This window comes from Trachypithecus francoisi, unplaced genomic scaffold (assembly GCF_009764315.1).
Source record: "Trachypithecus francoisi isolate TF-2019V2 unplaced genomic scaffold, Tfra_2.0 Lachesis_group20, whole genome shotgun sequence".
Classification (NCBI taxonomy): Eukaryota; Metazoa; Chordata; class Mammalia; order Primates; family Cercopithecidae; genus Trachypithecus; species Trachypithecus francoisi.
This window is the reverse complement of record NW_022681466.1, coordinates 40882437-40903151: the sequence shown is the minus strand read 5'-3', so window position 1 is coordinate 40903151 and position 20715 is coordinate 40882437. Positions and strand designations below refer to the sequence as shown.

At 44.0% G+C, this 20715-nt stretch overlaps 1 protein-coding gene across 1 annotated transcript; it reads right to left on the bottom strand.

Annotated features, from left to right (window-relative positions):
* Positions 1-561: 561 nt before the first annotated feature.
* Positions 562-20408, bottom strand: APOH (apolipoprotein H). Its single transcript, XM_033183910.1, has 8 exons — positions 20277-20408; positions 18785-18961; positions 16170-16266; positions 14018-14094; positions 10728-10916; positions 6587-6766; positions 3663-3860; positions 562-721 (listed from the first exon to the last, which is right to left on the bottom strand). Exons 1-8 carry the CDS (start codon positions 20338-20340, stop codon positions 666-668), a joined length of 1038 nt encoding a protein of 345 aa, XP_033039801.1. The 5' UTR covers positions 20341-20408; the 3' UTR covers positions 562-665.
* Positions 20409-20715: the final 307 nt, after the last annotated feature.

Genomic DNA, 20715 nt, shown 5'->3' with positions numbered 1-20715 from the left:
CAGATAGGTCATAGTAACAGGGAAGGGGGTCTGTGGTCCATTCTATGAAAAATATTGTATTGCAGCTGTTTTACATGAAAGTGCTTGAGAGTAGGATTTCTTTACTTGTTTATTTATTTATTTATTGAGATGGAGTCTCACTCTATTGCTCAGGCTGGAATGTGGTGGCACAATCTCGGCTCACTGCAACCTCCACCTCCCAGGTTCAAGCAATTCTCCTGCCTCGGTCTCCCAAGTAGCTGGGATTACAGGCCCACATCACCATGCCCAGCTAATTTTTATATTTTCAGTAGAAACGGGGTTTCACCATGTTGCCCAGGCTGGTCTCGGACTCCTGACTTCAGGTGATCCACCCACCTCCGCCTCCCAAAGTGCTGGGATTACAGGCGTGAGCCACCGTGCCCAGTCGAGGACAGGATTACACACAGGAAAAGTGGGATACCCAGACAATTGTTTATACTGTCAATTTCACAGCCATAAAATGATGACATTCCAAATATTTGCATTTCTTAACCAGATAACATAACTAAAAGTAAGCTACCATGAAGAGTAACACTGAAATAGCTGAGGCAATAAATTCAGTAGCTTTATTTTTTAATTTCCATTAGGTTCCTTGGATGAACAAGATACAAGTGTGACATTTTATGTGGAATCTGAAAACCACTTTAGCATGGCTTTACATCGGATGCATCAGTTTTCCAAAAAGCCAGAGAACTGTGTTCTGTTGGGGGAGAAAAAGATAAACATTCTAAGAGAAACAATCATTTCCTAAATGTGGTAAATAGCTAAGCCAAACCAAATACATTTTACAAGTATATAGAATACATGTGATTATGTGAATGAAACCATTTAGTGTGAGGTTTAAGTGATGGAAGAAAACATTAGGGAAATGATAAGACCCTCATTTTCTTTTTCTTTTCTTTTCTTTTTTTTCTTTTTTTTTTTTTTAAGATGGAGTCTCGCTCTGTCGCCCAGGTTGGAGTGCAATGGCACAATCTCAGCTCACTGCAACCTCTGCCTCCCAGGTTCAAGCGATTCTCCTGTCTCAACCTCCCGAGTAGCTGGGACTACAGGCACGTGCACCACGCCTGGCTAATCTTTGTATTTTTAGTAGAGACCGAGTTTCACCATGTTGGCCAGGCTGGCCTCCTGACCTCAAGTGATCTGCCCGCCTCGGCCTCCCAAAGTGCTGGGATTACAGGTGTGAGCCAGCCACTGCACCTGGCCAAGACCCTCATTTTCAAGAGATAAAATTAAAAGTTCTATATACAGGCGGGGCGCAGTGGCTCAAGCCTGTAATCCCAGCACTTTGGGAGGCCGAGAGGGGCGGATCACGAGGTCAGGAGATAGAGACCCTCCTGGCTAACACGGTGAAACCCCGTCTCTACTAAAAATACAAAAAACTAGCCGGGCGCGGTGGCGGGCGCCTGTAGTCCCAGCTACTCGGGAGGCTGAGGCGGGAGAATGGCGGGAACCCGGGAGGCGGAGCTTGCAGTGAGCCAAGATCGCGCCACTGCACTCCAGCCTGGGCGACACAGCGAGACTCCGTCTCAAAAAAAAAAAAAAAAAGTTCTATATACAGTGAAGACTGTTCTATAACAGTCAAGATCCAAGGGAAAAAAAAACTGTATCAGCCCTTTATAGTACTGCATCTGTCTAAAGACCATAAGGGAGAAGATCCTGAAGAAATAGATCAATAAAGCTAAGACTTTTTCAATTATTCTTTTCTGGTGTTTTTTCTGCTGGTATTTATTTAAGCTTATTGTATTTTGCCATGTTTTGTATTTAACATCTCACCGGGGCTCTGCTGTCTTTTGAACAACGACAATTTATTCAGTGCATTTCTAACTATCTGCAATTAAAATTATGTTCCTCCATGTCATGCATATTTCTAATAATCAAACCAACCCCATGAGGTGGGTATTTTTAATCAGTTATCATTCCCTTCTCTCCCACTAGCTGAACACTTCTCAGACTCCTCTCTTCTTAGCTTTGTCTGCTCCCTACTGTTCTCTCCCAGTTGCTAAAACAAGATTGTCAATGTTTTTGAAGGATTTCTAAACCTAGAGCCAACAACAGCTTCAGCCTCTGGCTGGTTCTTACTTCCTGGCATCAAAGACATTTATACCCTAAATCTGAAACCTTAAAAGATTAACAGCTCTAAATGCTGGCCATCACACACTTCTTTATCTCACACAAACCTGGTATCATCTTCCTTAAAATATTTTGCTCTAATGGACATTTTGCTCTAATGGATACTTTTCAAACTCTAGGAATTACTGGAGAAAGGGGGAAATACTAGATCTTTAGACCAATTATCACTGCCATGAGTTGTTTTGTAACTTGGGGTGAATTCTTTATAATGTGGGACCAAGATGAGGTAGATATTTTTATTATTCAATATTTGGTTCGTTATTATTCAAGCTCAACTTGGAATTACACAAGATGGCATAATTCACCTCAGCATTCATTGAATAAAACCACAACCCTGAGTTTTATAGAAAAAAATTGGAAAAGAGGCTGGACACGTAGCTCACGCCTGTAATTCCAGCACTTTGGGAGCCTGAGACAGGTGGATTGCTTGAGTCCAAGGGTTCAAAACCAGCCTTGGCAACATGGCGTAATCTCTTCTCTAATAAAAATAAAAAAAAATAGCCGAACATAGTGGTGTGTGCATGTAATCCCAGCTACTCAGAAGGCTGAGGTGAAAGGATCACTTGGGCCCAGAAAGTCAAGGCTGCAATGAGATGTGATCACACCACTGCACTTCAGCCTGGGTGACAGTGAGACCCTGTCTCAATAATAATAATAATTATTATTATTATTATTATTATTATTTTAAAAAGGCCGGGCGCGGTTGCTCAAGCTTGTAATCCCAGCACTTTGGGAGGCCGAGGCAGTCGAATCACGAGGTCAGGAAATCGAGACCATCCTGGCTAACAGGGTGAAACCCCGTCTCTACTAAAAACATAAAAAAATTAGCGGGGCATGGTGGCAGGTGCCTGTAGTCCCAGCTACTCGGGAGGCTGAGGCAGTAGAATGGCATGAACCTGGGAGGCGGAGCTTGCAGTGAGCGGAGATCGCGCCACTGCACTCCAGTCTGGGCGACAGAGCGAGACTCCATCTCAGAAAAAAAAAAAAAAAGAATTGGAAAGGAAAATGCAAGTGGGGATACCATCCGGAGCTCACTGCTTCATATCATTGTTTCTCCCTCTCACCCCTCTTTTTAAAAATCCAGTGGCCAAATTCATCTGTTTTTTGTTTGTTTGTTTGTTTGTGTTTTTGTTTTGAGACAGTTTCACTGTATTGCCCAGGCTGGAGTGCAATGATGCGATCTTGGCTCACTGCAACCTCTGCCACTCAGGTGCAAACGTTTCTCCTGTCTCAGCCCCCTGAGTAGCTGGGATTACAGGTGCCTGGCACCACACCAACTAATTTTTGTATTTTTAGTAGAGACAGGGTTTCATCATTTTGGCCAGGCTGCTCTCAAACTCCTGACCTCAGGTGATCCACCCTCCTCAGCCTCCCAAAGTGCGGGGATTACAGGCGCGAGCCACCACGCCTGGCTTCATCTGGTTTTTGACAATCATTATATAACAAAGGCTCTGATTATGATGAGGGGCAAGTGGGAATCCTAGCTAAACGTTCCAATGTAGACTTACCCTTGAAGCATTTGGGGACTTCAATAGTGCCATCTATACACTGAGCATCCTCTGTATAGCTACACTTCTTTTCCTTATTTTTGCAGAAGAAAGAAACTTTGTCACCATGCAGCATTCCATTCTTAAATTTTTCCTGAATCTTTACTCTCTCTCCCTGGTACACCACAGTGGCTTTTTTCACAGGTACTTTACAAGATGCTGAAAGAGAGAATACTTGTAATCAGGAAATCTTTCTGAAAGAGAGTTTAACATTTGAAACAGTAAATGAGTACACCTACACAAATTGGTCAAGGCAAGAAAAATCCAAGAATGTACATAGTAAGTAATGGTAATATGATTGCTAATTGTAGTTCTCTATCAATAGAATCATTACTCACAGCTTCCAGGATGGCCTTCTCTTCCCCTACAGTAGCCACAGAAGGTCAGAACAGAAGCATCAGAGCCTCCATTTTAGTGGAAAAAAAAAAAAACTTCTAACAGATATTGACATTTCATGTAAGCCTACATTGTCCTCTCAGATTGCATTCATTAAGCAGGTGCATCTATCCACCAGCCACTGCAAGTGTTGGCTGATAACAGCTCATAAATACTCTGAAAAATTGCCTTCAGCCATAGGGAAGCCAGCTCTCCCAGGAAGTTGTGCAAACCACCCCCATCACCACCCTCAGGGTCAGGGAAGGGAGCAGCTCAAAGCCAATGACTGACTGATGAGGAAATATAAAAAACAGGTCCCTTGGCCGGGCGCGGTGGCTCTCGCCTGTAATCCCAGCACTTTGGGAGGCCAAGGTGGGCGGATCACAAGGTCAGCAGATCGAGACCATCCTGGTTAACACGATGAAACCTCATCTCTACTAAAAATACAGAAAATTAGCCGGGCGTGGTGGCGGGCGCCTGTAGTCTCAGCTACTCGGGAGGCTGAGGCAGGAGAATGGCATGAACCTGGGAGGCAGAGCTTGCAGTGAGCAGAGATTACACCACTGCACTCCAGTCTGGGCAACAGAGCGAGACTCTGTCTCAAAAAAAAAACAGGTCCCCTTGGCTTTCAGTGGGATTAACTCAAGGGTGGAATTCACACGCCAGAGCTCCCAGTGGGATCAAACTGAACCTCATTTTAGCAGAGAAAACAATTCTTCCTGGCTTGGCAGCATTAGCATCACCAGGGAACCTGGCATAAATGCAAATATTCAGGCCCCCTCCCAGATCTACCACATCAGAAACGCTGAGAGTGGAGCTCAAAAATCCTGTGTTAAAACAAGCCTTCCAGGTGTTGCTGATCCACAGCAAAATTTGAGAACCGGTGCCTTACCCTCTCAAATCTGCCTCACCCTTTCTTCTCCCGAGACACTCACTAAATCAGCCATATTCAAATGCCTGGCTCAGGCTCTGTTTCTAGGGAACTGTAACCTAAGATGCTAGTTATTTGTCATCTTGCCTGCTGCCCCAGAGTTCCTCTTTCTGCTTAAACTTCCAGCCCATAGCGATCTGAGCAGAGTTCTAATGCTAGGCTGTTCTTTGCTTAAGCATGGCACTAATGGGATCAAGGGTAGACACCTAACTCAAAAGGAACCAGCATCTCCAGGAAAAGATGCCAGTTGGTGATGAATCCTTTAACTGAGAGGGTCTGGTGTATATCAAGCCAAGTTCAAGATGAATACGCAGAGAGACAGAGATGGGAGAGGCTATTGAGATATGGAAAAAGTAGGAATAGTTCCTGCCTTTCAGTTCCAATCTTCAAGAGTATCAGTTGTATTTCATTTCCTCATCTTCAATACCCACGTGATCGACTTGCCTGTTGCCTCCTTATAATATCCCCAATTTCCTTGAACTCGAATGTGTGGTTGGTTTTTGCAATGAGAAGAGCCTTGGCTAGGCAGAGCACAAAAAGAGGTAGGCATGGTGGCTCACATCTGTAATCACTCGAACCTGGGAGGTGAAGGTTGCAGTGAACTGAGATTCCACCATTACACTCCAGCTAGGGAACAGAGTGAGACTCCATCTCAAAAAAAAAAAAAAAAAAAAAAAAAATCCATGTGTCTACAATAACACTAAAAAATGGTGGACAGAAGAAAAGCTCTTCTCGGCCAGGCGCGGTGGCTCAAGCCTGTAATCCCAGCACTTTGGGAGGCCGAGACGGGCAGATCACGAGGTCAGGAGATCGAGACCATCCTGGCTAATACGATGAAACCCCGTCTCTACTAAAAAATACAAAAAAAACTAGCCGGGCGACGAGGCGGGCGCCTGTAGTCCCAGCTACTCGGGAGGCTGAGGCAGGAGAATGGCGTAAACCCGGGAGGCGGAGCTTGCAGTGAGCTGAGAGCCGGCCACTGCACTCCAGCCTGGGCGGCAGAGCAAGACTCCGTCTCAAAAAAAAAAGAAAAGCTCTTCTCTATAAAGGCTGAGGCAGGCAGATCACCTGAGGTCAGGAGTTCAAAATCAGCCTGGCCAACATGGCAAAGCCCCGTATCTATTAAAAATACAAAAATTAGCCAGGCCTGGTAGTGGGCACCTGTAATCCCAGCTACGCGGGAGGCTGAGGTAGGAGAATCGCTTAAACCTGGGAGGCAGAGGTTGCAGTGAGCCGAGATCATGCCAATGTACTCCAGCCTGGGTGACAGAACAAGACTCCATCTCAAAAAAAAAAAAAAAAAAAAAAGGTGCTCAGAGGCAAAGACTTAAAAGCTAATAAAGAAAGCCCATATGATCTCCCACCATATCACCAATGCTTACAAAGGATCTGTTGATTTCATCCTATTTAAGGTCAAGCATGCTTCCCATGCACATGTGAGTCCTGAAGTCACCTGCCAGTAGTTTCCTAGCAAGTCTGAGCAACAAGTGGAAAAGTGTTGGAACAAGAAAATAGCAAGTAAGGGTGACCCACTGTATCAATTCAGAGATCTTATAGGACCTTGCCTATATTTCCATACCTTTACAACTTGGCATGGCAGACCAGTTTCCCAGTTTGGTACATTCTATTTCTTCTGGGCCATCCAGGGAATATCCATCATGGCAGCCAAATGTGGCTTTATCCTTGTAATAAAGTGCTGGTTTTGCAGGATAGTTCACAAATCCATTGTCTGGTCTTAATGGGAATGGGCATTTTACTTCTAAAACATTTATTCAATAAGATATATTAGTAATAAATAGTAGTGCTATCCAATAGTCATGAAATAGTTATATTCTTGTCTCTATCACACCACTGAATCACTGTGTGTTCCTGTAACTGGAAGCAATTTATAGTTACCTTGTGCTTAATTCCGTCCCCACTCCTCTTATATTCATGGTACCCTGGATATTAAAAAAGAAACAACCACACTTTGAAAGTAAATTAATGAGACTTCACTAAGTTCTCCGGGTTTTCACATATAATCATAAGGTATTATTTACTGCAAACTTCATCTTTACACAGTCTAAGATAGTGGGTTTGAAAGAAGAAAAGCAAAATCTATTTGTAACAAACCATAAAATTAAAATGCAAAGACTGAACCCTGCCCCCATACACACTTAGTACACCATTATTTGGCTTTAAAATAGTAAATCTTATTGTTATTCAATTCAGAGTAGTACATCATTATTTGGCTTTAAAATAGTAAATCTTATTGTTATTCAATTCAGAGTATGCAAGAAGCCATCATGAAATATGTCAGAGAAAAATGGTGCTGCTTCCTGGCCTCCTTAAGATCCTCAACAGTAGAGGCCCAAACCCACATCCTTATGAGCTGCAGTGCGAGAAAAGCAAGACTGGAGCCAGGAGCACAATATTCTCAGAGGTAGTTTAAGGAGGTAATTAAGGGTACAAACTCCAGAGTCAGACTGCTTGGCTCAGTTTTGGTTCTGCCACACATTAAATAAAAAAGAATTCATGCGGCCAGGCACAGTGGCTCACTTCAGTAATCCCAGAACTTTGGGAGGCTGAGGTGGACGCATCACTTGAGGTCAGGAGTTCGAGACCAGCCTGACCAACATGACAAAATCCCATCTCTACTAACAAAAATTAGCCGGGTGTGGTGGCATGCACCTGTAATCCCAGCTACTCACGAGGCTGAGGCAGGAGAATCACTCGAACCCTCAGGGTGAAGGTTGCAGTGAGCTGAGATTGCACCATTACACTCCAGCCTGGGCAACAGAGTGAGACTCCACTCAAAAAAAAAAAAAAAAAGAATCCATGTGTCTATAATAATACTAAAAAATGGCGGATGGAGGGAAAGCTCTTCTCTATAGCGGGAAGTCGGTGAATAAATGTAGAAGGAAAGACAGAATTAGAAAGTCACCATTTTCAGCCACCAATGTCATAATTGACAGATTCAAGATCACCATTGGATTCTACGATGACTGCCTGACATGGATATTCGCATGGTTTCGAAGCATCACCCACAGGTTGCTTACTAATTCCAAAGAAAAAGCAGTGCCTTTACCAAAAGATGATCTAGCACACCTCACCTAAGGCTCAAGCTAAGCATGGCCAATGGTGGAACAGCTGACACTATGTGCCTCCTGATGTGACAGAATGTATTCTGTTTTTTTTTTTTTTTTGAAATGGAGTATCACTCTGTCACCCAGGCTGGAGTGCAGTGGCACAATCTCAGCTCACTGCAACCTCTGCCTCCTGGGTTCCAGTGATTCTCCTGCCTCAACCTCCTGAGCATCTGGGATTACAGGCACCCACCACCACGCCCGGCTAATTTTTGTATTTTTAGTACAGACAGGGTTTCACCATATTGGCCAGGCTGGTCTCGAACTCCTGACCCCGTGATCCACCTGCCTCGGCCTCCCAAAGTGCAGAATGTATTCTTAACAATAATATTTAACATGAATCTAATCATGCATTAATAACCAATCAAGTTCACATTACAGAACATTCTACAAGACAACTAGCCTGTACTCTTCAAAAATGTCAATGAAAGACAACAAAACAGACAAGGGCTTATTCTTAATTATAGGAGACTAGGCTCACACCTGTAATCCCAGCAGTTTGGGAGTCCAAGGCGGGCGGATCTTTTTAGTTCAGGATTTTGAGACCAGCCTGGCCAACATGGTGAAACTCATCTCTACTAAAAATATAAAAATCAGCCGGGCGTGATGGCAGGTGCCTATAATCCCAGCTATTTGGGAGGCTGAGGCAGGAGAATTGCTCGAACCTGGGAAGTAGAGGTTGCAGTGAGCCGAAATCGCACCACTGCACTCCAACCTGGGTGACAGAGCGAGACAGCATTTCAAAAGAGACATGACAACTAAATTAAAGATGTGATTCTTGATTAGATCCTGCATAAAACAAAATTCGTATATAAGAGATACTTCTGCCGGGCACGGTGGCTCAAGCCTGTAATCCCAGCACTTTGGGAGGCTGAGACGGGCGGATCACGAGGTCAGGAGATCGAGACCATCCTGGCTAACACGGTGAAACCCCGTCTCTACTAAAAAAAATACAAAAAACTAGCCGGGCAAGGTGGCGGGCGCCTGTAGTCCCAGCTACTCAGGAGGCTGAGGCAGGAGAATGGCGTGAACCCGGGAGGCGGAGCTTGCAGTGAGCTGAGATCCGGCCACTGCACTCCAGCCTGGGCGACAGAGCGAGACTCCATCTCAAAAAAAAAAAAAAAAAGAGATACTTCTCGGTCAACTGGGAAAATATGCATCTGAGATAAATGTTGCATGATATTGTTGTTAATTGTTCATGTTATTAGAATTCTTTGGATTATTATTGTTAATAATCCAAAACATATTAAGTGATGATATAAAATGTCCTTGTTCTTAGTATATTCATGCTGAAGTTTTTATGGGCAAGTGTCATAATATATACAACTTAGTTTCAGATGATGCAGGAAATAAAAAGGATCTTTCTATGGAGAAACAGAGAGAAAAATGTCACAACATATTAACAGTTGATACATCTAGGTGAAATACTGGAAAAAAAAAAAGGAACCTACTTTTTAGGATTTGGGAGAATAAAGTCAGATGACACATATGTAGCAGGAGACCAGTGCCTGGCCCATAGTTGAGTGCCCAGAAGGGTGCAAGTTACTACTGTTGTTGGTAGCTTCTCCATGCTGAAAATCACTTACGTTTTGACTCATTCACTGGATATCTGTAATGTCTACCACTGGATAACTTAATAGTCATGAGAATAACTCTTGGCCGGGAGCAGGGGTTCACACCCATAATCCCAGCACTTTGAGAGGCCGACGCAGCCAGATCACTTGAGGTCAGGCATTTCAGACTAGCCTGATGATCAGGGTGAAACTCCATCTCTACTGAAAATACAAAAATTAGCCGGGCGTAGTGGCGGGCGCCTGTAGTCCCAGCTACTGGGGAGGCTGAGGCATGAGAATCGCTTGAACCTAGGAGGTGGAGGTCGCAGTGAGCCAAAATCGCCCCACTACACTCCAGCCTGGGTGACAGTGTGAGACTCTATCTCAAAAATAAACAAAACAAAACAAACAACCAAAAAAAACCTCTTTGTGCACATGATCAACTCTGTAATTTATCTGTCATGCAACTGACAAACTTAAAGATAGTAATGACAGGTCAAGTTAAAGGAGAAAGAATTTCCATAATTTCTTAAAAATCAAATATTTCTGTGATTCTTAAAGTTGGGTAGAGATTTTTAAAATGTATAACAATCAGACTGCAACCCAGGCATTACCTTCATCTCTTAGGACTCTCCAATTTAACCCACGAACTTCACCCAGAAAAGAACTTTACCAGCCTCGCTGAAATGTTCAGCTGTCCACGGATACATCCTGCCTTTCGTGCCTCCCCCATGTGAGGTATGCCTTCTCCTTATTCTCTATTCCTCCTCCAAGGCCTATTTCAAAGGTCACCACCTATGGGAAGCTGTCCCAGGCAGCTCCAGACAGTTAATTGCATGATTTGTAACTCCCTTGGGTCAGAAGCCAGATCTCATTCACCTGGAATCCCCAGTGCCCAGCACACTGCCTGGCATATGGTAGATGCTCAATAAACAGCTGTTGAATGAGTTCACTGGAAACATTTCACGATAGTCAGAATTTTCAATACCTATCACAAATGGGATCTTGCCCTACCATACATATTTTGTCTTATTGCACTTACCCCTGCATTCTGGTAATGTAGTCCAATTTCCATGGGTTGTGCAGGTAATTGTATCATTTCCAAACATCGCATGTTGTGGCAAACATTCAAAAACTGCTGTGTCCTGATAGAGCGAATTGTTTCCAGCTGATGGCTTATAAACACGAAGTGTTGCAAACATAGGTACGGATGGTGGAGGGCAGGTGATGGCTAGGAAAACAAAGAACTATCATTTCTATGAAAATAGTTAAGGCTTTTAAATATACTCTTTCCAGAAAGAAAAAACAACTCCAAGGATAAACTTGAGAAAATGCAAACTGATCAAATTACCAGGGTAAAAATAGTCAACTGTGGATGCATAATAGGAAAATATGAACTGCCGGGCACAGCGGCTCACGCCTTTGATCTCAACACTTTGGGAGGCTGAGGCGGGCAGATCACTTGAGGTCAGGAATTTCAGACCAGCCTGGCCAACATGGTGAAACCCTGCCTCTACCAGAAATACAAAAATGAGCCAGGCATGGAGGTGTGTGCCTGTGGTCCCAGCTACTCCAGAGGCTGAGGCAGGAGAATCACTTGAACCTGGGAGGCGGATGCTGCAGTGAGCCAAAATTGCACCACTGCACTCCAGCCTGGGAAACAGAGAGAGAGACTCTGTCTCAGAAAAAAAAAAGAAAGAAAGAAAGAAAAATAAAGAAAAAAGAAAAGAAAATATGATCCTCAAATCGGATGTCCAAACCAGTCAAAACACCAAAAAATGAAGGAAATTGAAGTCTTGCCACCAATAATGTCTTTTGCAACAACGCAATGGTTAGGTTTTATAAAATCTTTTATTCAAATACTACCTTGGAAGCCGCTTCTGGGAGGCAGAATTTGTCCCTCAGTGCTGAGGGACCGTCCTAAAATAATGGCTGATGACAGCAACTTTGTACATAGTTGTTTGGGAATGAGTTCCATTACCAGTTCAGTCTGTTTCTCTTGAATACCTCCCTGCTTTTGGACTCTTGGTATGGATGGAGCTTACCCAAGTAGCTTCAGGAACCCAGAGAGATAGTAGTGGCTTGTCACCCTGACCTGAGTACTATGGACCTTCAGCAAGTTATACTAGCATGAAAGAAGATGGTGTTGACCAAAATATGATTTACCTTGAATTCGCTGGACCCCTGCTGCTCAGAGTGTGGTCCAGGGGCTAGCAGCACGGGCATAGCTGGAAAATAGCTTGTTGGAAATGCAGAAGCTCAGACTCCACCACAGGTGCCTGAATCAGAATCTATGGTTTTTTTTATTTGTTTGTTTGTTTGTTTGAGACGGAGTCTGGCTCTGTCGCCCAGGCTGGAGTGTGGTGGCCGGATCTCAGTTCACTGCAAACTCCGCCTCCCGGGTTTACGCCATTCTCCTGCCTCCGCCTCCCAAGTAGCTGGAACTACAGGCGCCCGCCTCGTCGCCCGGCTAGTTTTTTGTATTCTTTAGTAGAGACGGGGTTTCACCGTATTAGCCAGGATGGTCTCGATCTCCTGACCTCGTGATCCGCCCGTCTCGGCCTCCCAAAGTGCTGGGATTACAGGCTTGAGCCACCGCGCCCGGCCCAGAATCTATGTTTTAACAAGATGCCCAGAAGATTCATATGTACATTCAAGTATGAGAAATACTCATTTAAATTAGATTAAAGCTAAAGTAGTCTTTCTCTCTATAACCCTTTTGGAAAGTGAGTTTATGGCTAGGCACCGTGGCTCACGTCTGTAATCCCAGAGCTCTGAGAGGCTGAGGCAGGAAGGTTGCTTGAAACCAAGAGTTCAAGACCAGTCTGAGCAATGGAGCAAGACCCTGTCTCTACCAAAATTTTTAAAAGTTAGCCAGATCTGGTGGCGCTCATCTATAATCTCAGCTGCTCAGGAGACAGAAAGGATCGCTTGGCCCCAGGAGTTCGAAGTTACAGTGAGCTGCGATCACGCCACTGCACTCCAGCCTGGGCAACCGAGCAAGACACTGTCTCTAAATAAAGAAGCAAATTTACATAATCAGTATAAATCTGTTTTAAATTAAAACTACAGGAACCATGGTGATTCCTACTGCTGAGTGAAATATTTTACTTAATGTATCCTTTAAAAACTTTTCTTTTTGTTTGTTCAGGTTTTCTTAAACAATTATTTATTTGAAATTGCTTTACTTTCCACTTGCTTTTTTTTTTTTTTTTTTTTTTTTTTGAGGAGGAGGAAGAGTTTTGCTCTTGTTGCCCAGGCTGGAGTGCAATGGCGCAATCTCGGCTCACTGCAACCTCTGCCTCCCAGGTTCAAGTGATTCTCTTGCCTCAGCCTCCCAACTGGCTGGGATTACAGGCATGTGCCACCCTACCCAGCTAATTTTATATTTTTTAGTAGAGACAGAGTTTCTCCATGTTGGTCAGGCTGGTCTTGAACTCCTGACCTCAGGTTATCCACCCTCCTCGAACTCCCAAAGTGCTGGGATTACAGGCGTGAGCCACTGCACCCAGCCTCCACTTGCTTTTGCTAAGGATAGACGTACTGACATGTTAAAGAACTATAACTAGTATTGTAATGCCTGGGCCTCCTGGTCAAAGATGTATAAATCACAAGTTGGGGAACATAAGAATGTCCTTGCCTACATAAGCAAAGCCTGGAGATGACTCTGACAGCTTGGCTGAGGGTCCTCTGAAAAAACATCAGTGCTTTTTAGAAGAATGCCAGTCAGCTCCTAGGATGCAAGCCCCTTTGATGGGCTCTTAGCTTACTGTGAGGGTGACTTTCCTCTGCGTCTCGCCTGTCACTAGGCTTACTCTCTGAAGGCAGAGCTGCCTCCTTTGTCCTTGCAGCCTCAGTGCTAACAAGAGGATCCAGCATGCAATAGATCCTCAATTCATGTTTACCGAATAAGTGAATAAATGAATGAATGAAGTTCCAGAGTGGGAGGAAGATGTTTGTTTGATCTCACTGTTTGCAGAAGTTCCCCTAGTTAAGTGGTGACAGCCCCTGATAGACCAATGCCACACATATCCAAGCCTCTTCCAAAGCACTATGAGAACACTGGAGTCAACACACCCAGCAATAACTGGCTTGGATAATGACCACCAGGTGGAGAATACAGAATGTGTTCGTGAGTAAAATGCTTCCCTTCTGTCATTCCAAAGTGGTTGTTTCATCTTCTACAGCAAGATACCAGGACGAATATCCCCCACAAAGGTGACCATTCATCTCACTGAGCCGCGACTGAAGAGGTTGCAGATGTGAGACTTTCAGTGCTAAAACCAGGAAGGTTCTGGGCAAACCAGCTGATCACCTTTCCCATAGACTTACGAGCACAGACAGGTATCCCTGGGCTCCATTTTCCTTCCTCAGTGCACTTGGCAGAATTAGCACCATTCAGATAAAACCTGCAAAAGGAAAATTCAATCTATCAAGGAGTAAAATAATCCATCACTGACATCTCAAATATCTTCTCCATTGAGCATTGCTTCATATTAATGCTATTGACTTCTTTTCCATCGTATAATGCTGTCTTCCTGACGATCTTAGCACTCATCCATGGTTCATGGAGTCTTCCAACCAATGATGCAGGTGAATCACTGCAGGATTCCACAGCTGGTGAGTGGAGAAGCCAAATCCCTAAATCCCTCATCTTTAAAGAGTTGGCCAAGATTACTGCTTCTTATATAAAGCAAAGAACTATCTCTTTTTCAGGATGACAAAAGTGAACCAAACTGAGTAATCTTCACTATTCATTTTCTTACAGCCTACTGACACCAATGAATAAAAACAATGCAGTCTATTTCCAATGAAAATATAACATTCTGACTGGGTACTTTGGCTCATGCCTGTAATCCCAGCACTTTGAGAGACCGAGATGGATGGATCACTTGAGCCCGAGTTTGAGTCTGGGCAATGTGGCAAAGCCCCAGTGTCTATAAAAAATCACCAGACCATGGTGGTGTGTGCCTATAGTCCCAGCTACTCGAGAGGTAGAGGTAGGAAGGATTCAAAAGGATTCAACTCGGGAGGTCGAGGCTGCAGTGAGCCATGGTTATGACACTGCACTCTAGCCTAAGCGACAGAGCAAGATCCTGTAAAAAAAAAAAAAAGAAAAGAAAAAAGAAGGAAGGAAGGAAGAAGGAAGGAAGGAAGGAAGAAGGAAGGAAGGAGGAAGGAAGGAAGGAAGGAAAGAAAGAAAGAAAGGAGCGAGAAAGGGAAAGAAAGTAAGGAAAGAAAGATGGAAGGAAGGAAGGGAGGGAGGGAGGGAGGGAGAGAGGAAGAAAGGGAAAGAAACTAAGGAAAGGAAGGTGGAAGGAAGGAAGGAAGGAGAGAAGGAGAGAAGGAGGGAAGGGAAAAAGAGGCAGGATGCCGTGGTGGCTCACACTTGTAATCCCAGCACTTTGGGAGGCCGAGGTGAGTGGATCACAAGGTCAGGAGCTCAAGATCAGCTGGTAAAGATGGTGAAACCCCGTCTCTACTAAAAATACAAAAATTAGCTGAGTGTGGTGGCAGGCGCCTGTAATTCCAGCTACTGGGGAGGCTGAGGAAGAATTGCTTGAACCCAGGAGGTGAAGGTTGCAGTGAGCCGAGATCACGCCACTGCACTCCAGCCTGGGCGACAGAGCAGAAAAGAAAGAAAGAGAGAAAGAGAGAAAGAGAGAAGGGAGGAAGGGAGGAAGGGAGGAAGGGAAGAAGGAAGGAAGGAAGGAAGGAAGGAAGGAAGAAGGAAGGAAGGAAGGAGTAACATTTTGTCTTTGAAGCCAGTTTTTTAAAGTCATTTGTTACCAGACCCATTGGTAAATTGGTGTTTCAGATGAAAGGTGTGTATTTCTCTCTCATATGTAGTATTCCTTAACCTCCAATCCCAGTAGAAACTTACCCTAATGGATAGCCAATGTGCTCTCAATAATGTCACAGGGATGCCTTTGTTCCCTACAAGTCTGTGTCCACCATACGTGATTGCCTCCCTTTGCTCCCAGATGAGTCTGTGTCCACCATAAGTGATTGCTTCCTGGGGATGTGGTACTGCATGCATTCTCCATCGTCACACTCCCAACCTTCTCCATAGAATTCTCTTCTAGAGACTACCAGGTTGGTCAATCAAATTAGCCTAATAACTAAAGCCCATGTCTTATTCCTAAAGTATTTTAACCCCATCCAAGATTTGGCCCAGAGATCATATGGAATTATCATCCAGGTTCAATCATTGTAATGTACCTCCTCTGATAGCTAATTAATCAGGAGCGGAAGAATCAGATACAGTGGTGACTACGTATTTCATTAGTTGCTCTGTTCTCCAATCCTTACCCCACCCTCAACGCTACTGTAGTATATATTAAAAGCAGGACTAAAATCGATTTGCTTGTGGCAAGTCCAACCTAAAGGCTGAAAACAAAATATGGATCAGTCCTGATGTTTAGCTTAAGGATATAAAAATACACTCAGTCTGTTAACTGCTTAGTTCCATGAAAGCTCTTACCCAGTATTACAAGAAAAATTGATGGTGTTGGGATATTCAAAAGTTGTATAGCGTACTGCTCCATTTTCTAAGATTCCAGCAAAAGGACATACTCTGGCTGTGATATAAAGATTTAAAAAATGTTACTTTTGTTTGGGTTTTAAAAAAAATAAAACAGATAAATTTCTATTTATAAAATTTTTCATTAAATAAATCATATAAATTCATTTTCATCCTTTGGTTCAATAACTTTGCTGGTAACTTTTTTTTTTTTTTTTTTTTTTGAGATGGAGTCTCGCTCTGTCGCCCAGGCTGGAGTGCAGTGGCCGAATCTCAGCTCACTGCAAGCTCAGCCTCCCGGGTTTACACCATTCTCCTACCTCAGCCTCCCGAGTAGCTGGGACTACAGGCACCCGCCACCTCACCCGGCTAGTTTCTTTGTATTTTTTAGTAGAGATGGGGTTTCACCGTGTTAGCCAGGATGGTCTCGATCTCCTGACCTCGTGATCTGCCCGTCTCGGCCTCCCAAAGTGTTGGGATTACAGTGCTGGTAACTATTCTAAGAAAGCAATTCAATATAAGACAAGTGATATATGTACCAAAGTGTTCATTACACTGTTTCTCCTAATAATGAAATTTGAACGGGTGGGGAGCAGTGGCTCATGCCTGTAATCCCAGCACTCTGGGAGGCGGAGGAGAGTGGATCACTTGAGGTCAGGAATTTGAGACCAGCCTGGCCAACATGGTGAAACCCCATCTCTACTAAAAATACAAAAATTAGCCAGGCGTGATGGTGGGCACCTGTAGTCCCAGCTACTCTGGAGGCTGAGGCAGAAGAATAGCTTGAACCCAGGAGGCAGAGGTTGCGGTGAGCCAAGATGGCACCACTGCACTGGGCAACAGAGTGAGACGCCATCTCCAAAAAAAAAAAATTGGACAGTCTAAGGGTTCGCTATCAGGGGACTGTTTTAATTAATCACAGTAAATCAACAGTTGAACTATTATGTAGCCAATAAAATATGAATTGTGAAATTTGTGGAGATACAATTTTTATGATATGCTGATGAAAATAGAAAAATACAAAATTGTATTACTCTCTGCAAAAATGCAAAACTATATGCATGGAAAACTTTTAAAAAATGAAATTTTAAGTGTTCCAGAGTTATAGCTGATTTTTTTTTTTTTTTTTTTGAGACAGTCTCACTCTGTTGCTCAGGCTGGAGTGCAGTGGCACAATCTTGGCTCACTACAACCTCTGCCTCCCAGGTTCAAGTGATTCTTCTGCCTCAGCCTCATGAGTAGCTGGGATTACAGGCGTGTGCCACCATGTCCAGCTAATTTTTGTATTTTTAGTAGAGACGGGGTTTCACCATGTTGGCCAGGCTGGTCTTGAACTCCTGACCTCAGGTGCTTCACCCACCTCAGCCTCCCAAAGTGCTGGGATTACAGGCGTGAGACACCGCACCTGGCCCTGACTTAAAGAAAAATTTATCCTGGCCGGGCGCGGTGGCTCAAGCCTGTAATCCCAGCACTTTGGGAGGCCAAGACGGGCGGATCACGAGGTCAGGAGATCGAGACCATCCTGGCTAACACGGTGAAACCCCGTCTCTACTAAAAAATACAAAAAACTAGCCGGGCGACGAGGCGGGCGCCTGTAGTCCCAGCTACTCGGGAGGCTGAGGCAGGAGAATGGCGTAAATCCAGGAGGCGGAGCTTGCAGTGAGCTGACATCCGGCCACTGCACTCCAGCCTGGGCGGCAGAGCGAGACTCCATCTCAAAAAAAAAAAAAAAAAAAAGAAAAAAGAAAAATTTATCCTAATGATGTTAAAGTGGCTTTTTATTAAAAATTATGTTTAGACTCTTTAAACAAATAGCACAGTAAAATCAACTTGCATGAACATGCATAACCTTGACCAAGGTCCTGTTTGCATAACCAAAATCACCAGAGCCCAGATAGGTCCATATATCTATTTTTACTGCTTAACTTCTACGTATAATTGAACCATAAATTCAATCTGGTTGATTGCATGATACTTGACTGTAAAGAATAATGCTAGCATGATATCATAGAACCATGTTCTAAGAAATAAATAAAAGCAACCATTTACAATAAAGCCATAGTGAGATTTATATGTTTTACATTATATTATTAATTTAATTTAACATACTTTCTTGTATTTTATTCCAATATGATATATACAAAATGTAGATGAAATTTGTATTCATTTCAGTAACTATTAAGTCTGCTTTCATTTTCAGGTGAAGTCCAAAGATATGAGGATTCCCCAAATTTTGTTTTTCCAAATGTCTCTTTGGCATCAGTTGACATTTCAAAACCTCTCCACCATTCTTTTAATTTCTGTAGTGTTTCTTTCTCCTTTTGTCACACCAGATCTCATTTTTAAACCTCCCCTAGTTCCAGGCAATGATCTTCTCCTCTTCTATCAATAGCACCTGTTACCCTTACTCTCTTTGCACAGAGAGAACTCCCCAAGACCTTCTCATTTCTCTCCAACCTGCCTTTCTGCAACGTCTACTGGCCCTCTGCACTCTGAGCATGACAAGGTAGCTTATTCCCTCAGAATACCCAGAATCCCAATGTGGGGAGAGAACGTGAGAGAAGGTGCTGACTTACGTGTACATTTCAGAGTGTTGATGGGCCACATTCCTGTGAGAGGGCAGATAAACCGTCTCATCCCTCCCCGGGACACATAGCCCGGCTTGCAGGAGTACGTAATCTCCTCTCCTGGCTGATAGAATGTTTTTAATGGGACCACTATGGAAAAGGGTAAATCATCTGGCTTGGGACAGGCTGAAAGAGGACACAAAGCAGATGGTTAACAAATCTCTATTTGCATTTTAAAGTTCAGCTAAGCCCACAAATGAAAAATGTGTGCACTGTTACCAATTATAAGTATACCGAGTTCCACGCCAAATACCTCATATACACTATCTCATCTAATCCCCTCAACAACGATTTGAAAGAGGTATTATAATTATTCCCATTTTACAAGTCAGTATGCTGAGGCTTAAGTTGGCTACATATCTTACAGAGGAGCTTTACACATAGCAATATTAAAGAATCAGTATCGGCCGGGCGCGGTGGCTCAAGCCTGTAATCCCAGCACTTTGGGAGGCCGAGACGGGCGGATCACGAGGTCAGGAGATCGAGACCATCCTGGCTAACACGGTGAAACCCCGTCTCTACTAAAATATACAAAAAATTAGCTGGGCGAGATGGCGGGCGCCTGTAGTCCCAGCTACTCGGGAGGCTGAGGCGAGAGAATGGCGTAAACCCGGGAGGCGGAGCTTGCAGTGAGCTGAGATCCGGCCACTGCACTCCAGCCTGGGCGACAGAGCGAGACTCCGTCTCAAAAAAAAAAAAAAAAAAAAAAAAAAAAAAAAGAATCAGTATCAATCCAGTCTCTCCAGCATCCACTCTAAGAGAATTTAGTTATCAGCCGGGCGCGGTTGCTCACACCTGTAATCCCAGCATTTTGGGAGGCCGAGGCGGGTGGATCATGAGGTCAGGAGATCGCGACCATCCTGGCTAACACGGTGAAACCCCGTCTCTACTAAAAATACAAAAAAACTAGCCGGGCGAGGTGGCAGGCGCCTGTAGTCCCAGCTACTCCGGAGGCTGAGGCAGGAGAATGGCGGGAACCCGGGAGGCGGAGCTTGCAGTGAGCCGAGATCCGGCCACAGCACTCCAGCCCGGGTGACAGAGCGAGACTTCGTCTCAAAAAAACAAAAAAGAATTTAGTTATTGTTATTATTATTTTAGACTGAGTTTCACTCTTGTTGCCGAGGCTGGAGTGCAATGGTGGGACCTCGGCTCACTGCAACCTCCGCCTCCTGGGTTCAAGCGATTCTCCCGCCTCAGACTCCGGAGTAGCTGGGACTACAGGCGCCCGCCATGATGCCCGGTTAATTTTTGTATTTTTAGTAGAGACGGGGTTTCACCATGGCCAGGCTCATCCTGACCTCAGGTGATCCACCCGCCTTGGCCTCCCAAAGTGCTGAGATTACAGGCGTGAGCAACCACGCCCGGCCTAGTTATTATTGATCCCTGACATATTCTGGGGGGGGATATATTAATTATTTTTTCAAAAGCAAAAAGTACTTACTCCGTCCTGCAATAGCAACATGGCAGAGAAAACTCAAGAAGAAGATGAGCACTGGAGAAATCATTGTGGATGATTCACACTGGTACCACCGAAGTGGTTTTCCTCTGCTAAAAACACAGAGCCAAATATGAAGGCGCTTAAATATTAACCATTTTCTGGTGTACTTTTATCTTTGTAAATAGAAAATAAAGTATCATGATTTGAATGGAACTCTGAGACCCACATTCTTTAATCATTTACTCTCCACTTGTGTGGCTCTGTTATGAAATGTTTGGGAGATGGTTTCTGTCTTCATAACGTTTTTGTTAATGGCATAAAAACAGTTCATTATTGCTTTTGACAGAAACTTGGTATTTCCTGGGTTGCCTGGACTTCTCATTGTCCATCTTTTGTTTTGTGTATGTTGTAGTTGGAACACCAAAAGATCGAAGCTCCTGTT